The sequence below is a fragment of the Spinacia oleracea genome, chromosome 6, assembly GCF_020520425.1.
Source record: "Spinacia oleracea cultivar Varoflay chromosome 6, BTI_SOV_V1, whole genome shotgun sequence".
NCBI classification, from domain to species: Eukaryota; Viridiplantae; Streptophyta; class Magnoliopsida; order Caryophyllales; family Amaranthaceae; genus Spinacia; species Spinacia oleracea.
Window position 1 is genome coordinate 47,089,713 of NC_079492.1, and position 1,630 is coordinate 47,091,342.

A 1,630-nucleotide genomic window follows, 5' to 3' on the forward strand; every position below is an offset into this window, starting at 1 on the left:
GCACTTGGCTCGTCGGCCGCTCCTCGTATTCGCGATTAAATATATTTCCGATATATTTATTTATCGTTTCATATACGACGAATCACCGTCGTATGATACGATTTATTCGTCTCCCCTAGCTTACCAATATTCACAATACGATATACGATTCCGATGCAAGGTCGTATCGTATAATACGTTTCCAACTTAAATCCCGAAAAGCCATTAAACGAATTTCCGATTCATTTAATCCGGTGATCTGTTACGTGTCATTGGTGTGACCTTGTAGGTTCAGTCAAGAATAAGTTGTGAGTTCAATATCCATTAGAACTCACTGATCGGAAGCATTGCTCCAGCTAGCTGTTCCGATCACTTGATCTCACTGAATTAATTGTTCGCAATTAATCTGAACCTTGGTATTAGACTTAATGCACCTTGGGTGAAGGACATATTTCCTTCACAATTATTATACTTAGACGACATACGACTGCCCTACCCTAAGAGAAGCAATGATCGCCCTTCCCCTTACTCGCGGCCTCAACAAGTAGCAGTGATGGAAGAAGACCATGACACCGATTGGAAGAATAGTCCCGACCTGCCTCCCAGGATTAACGAATATTCTTTTTGTGTTGACACTGTAGGTCTGATGAACCACCTCTCGAAGATGGGGAAAGCAGAAAAATGGCCACCCAAGTCCAGCAAACCCGACTCAAAGAAGGACCCTTTGAAGTGGTGTGATTTCCATGCCGACATCGGCCACACCACCAATGAATGCGTGGCGCTGAGGAGAGAAGTTTCCTACCTACTAAGGAATAGATATCTCAAAGACATCATGTCTGACAAAGCTCGAGATGTCGTTAACAAAGACAATTCCAATTCTCCTTCTCGACCTCCTCCACCTCCCCCTCACACTAAAATTGTAAACTTTATTGTTGGAGGTTCTGACATTTGTGGTTTGACTTATTCTGCAGCAAAAAGGCATGCTCGAGAGAACGAGATCGACATACCAACTGGGGCTATAGCCGCGAAACACCTGACCCCTATATCCTTTGACGAATTTAATGCAGGTGACATTCTTGACAAACATCATTACGGTCTGGTAATATCTATTCCCGTAGGGAATTATATGATCAGACAGGTCCTTGTCGACAACGGTAGCTCCACCAACGTATGATGCTCGATGGCCTCAAAGAAATGGGGTTGAACCCAGACACCGACGTCGTCAAGAATTCTACTATTCTGATAGGATTCAGTGGCGAAGTGAAAACTACCTTCGGAGAAGTCACTCTGCCCGTCTACGCCCAGGGAGTTAACCAACAGGTAAAATTTTGTGTTATTGATTTCCCTTCGTCTTAAAACATTATCTTGGGTAGGCCATGGATCCACGACATGAAGGCCATCCCATCGACCTATCACCAAACCATCAAATTCCCGACTCGGTGGGGGGTTCAAGAAATCAAAGGAGATCAACAGGAATCCAAAGAATGTTACAAAGCAGCACTGAAGCCTTCAGCCACCAACAAATCCTTGTTATAGCAACTAAAGTCCAGTTCCGACCCCACGGGCTACAAAGAACCAAGGCTTGAACAGCTCGATGAAGTCATCTTAGATCCTGCCAAACCAGAGCAAGTCGTCTTCATTGGGTGTGATG

The 1,630-nt window shown here is 44.5% G+C and overlaps 1 protein-coding gene across 1 annotated transcript; it reads left to right on the forward strand.

The window, feature by feature from the left end:
• Window positions 1-643: 643 nt before the first annotated feature.
• Window positions 644-1,153, forward strand: LOC110795662 (uncharacterized). The gene has a single exon (XM_022000679.2). It carries the CDS (start codon window positions 644-646, stop codon window positions 1,151-1,153), a length of 510 nt encoding a protein of 169 aa, XP_021856371.2.
• The last annotated feature ends 477 nt before the right edge of the window (window positions 1,154-1,630 follow it).

What these genes read in the sequence shown, in the direction of transcription:
- LOC110795662 (XM_022000679.2), top strand. Translation starts at nt 644, where the DNA reads ATGGGGAAAGCAGAAAAATGGCCACCCAAGTCCAGCAAACCCGACTCA.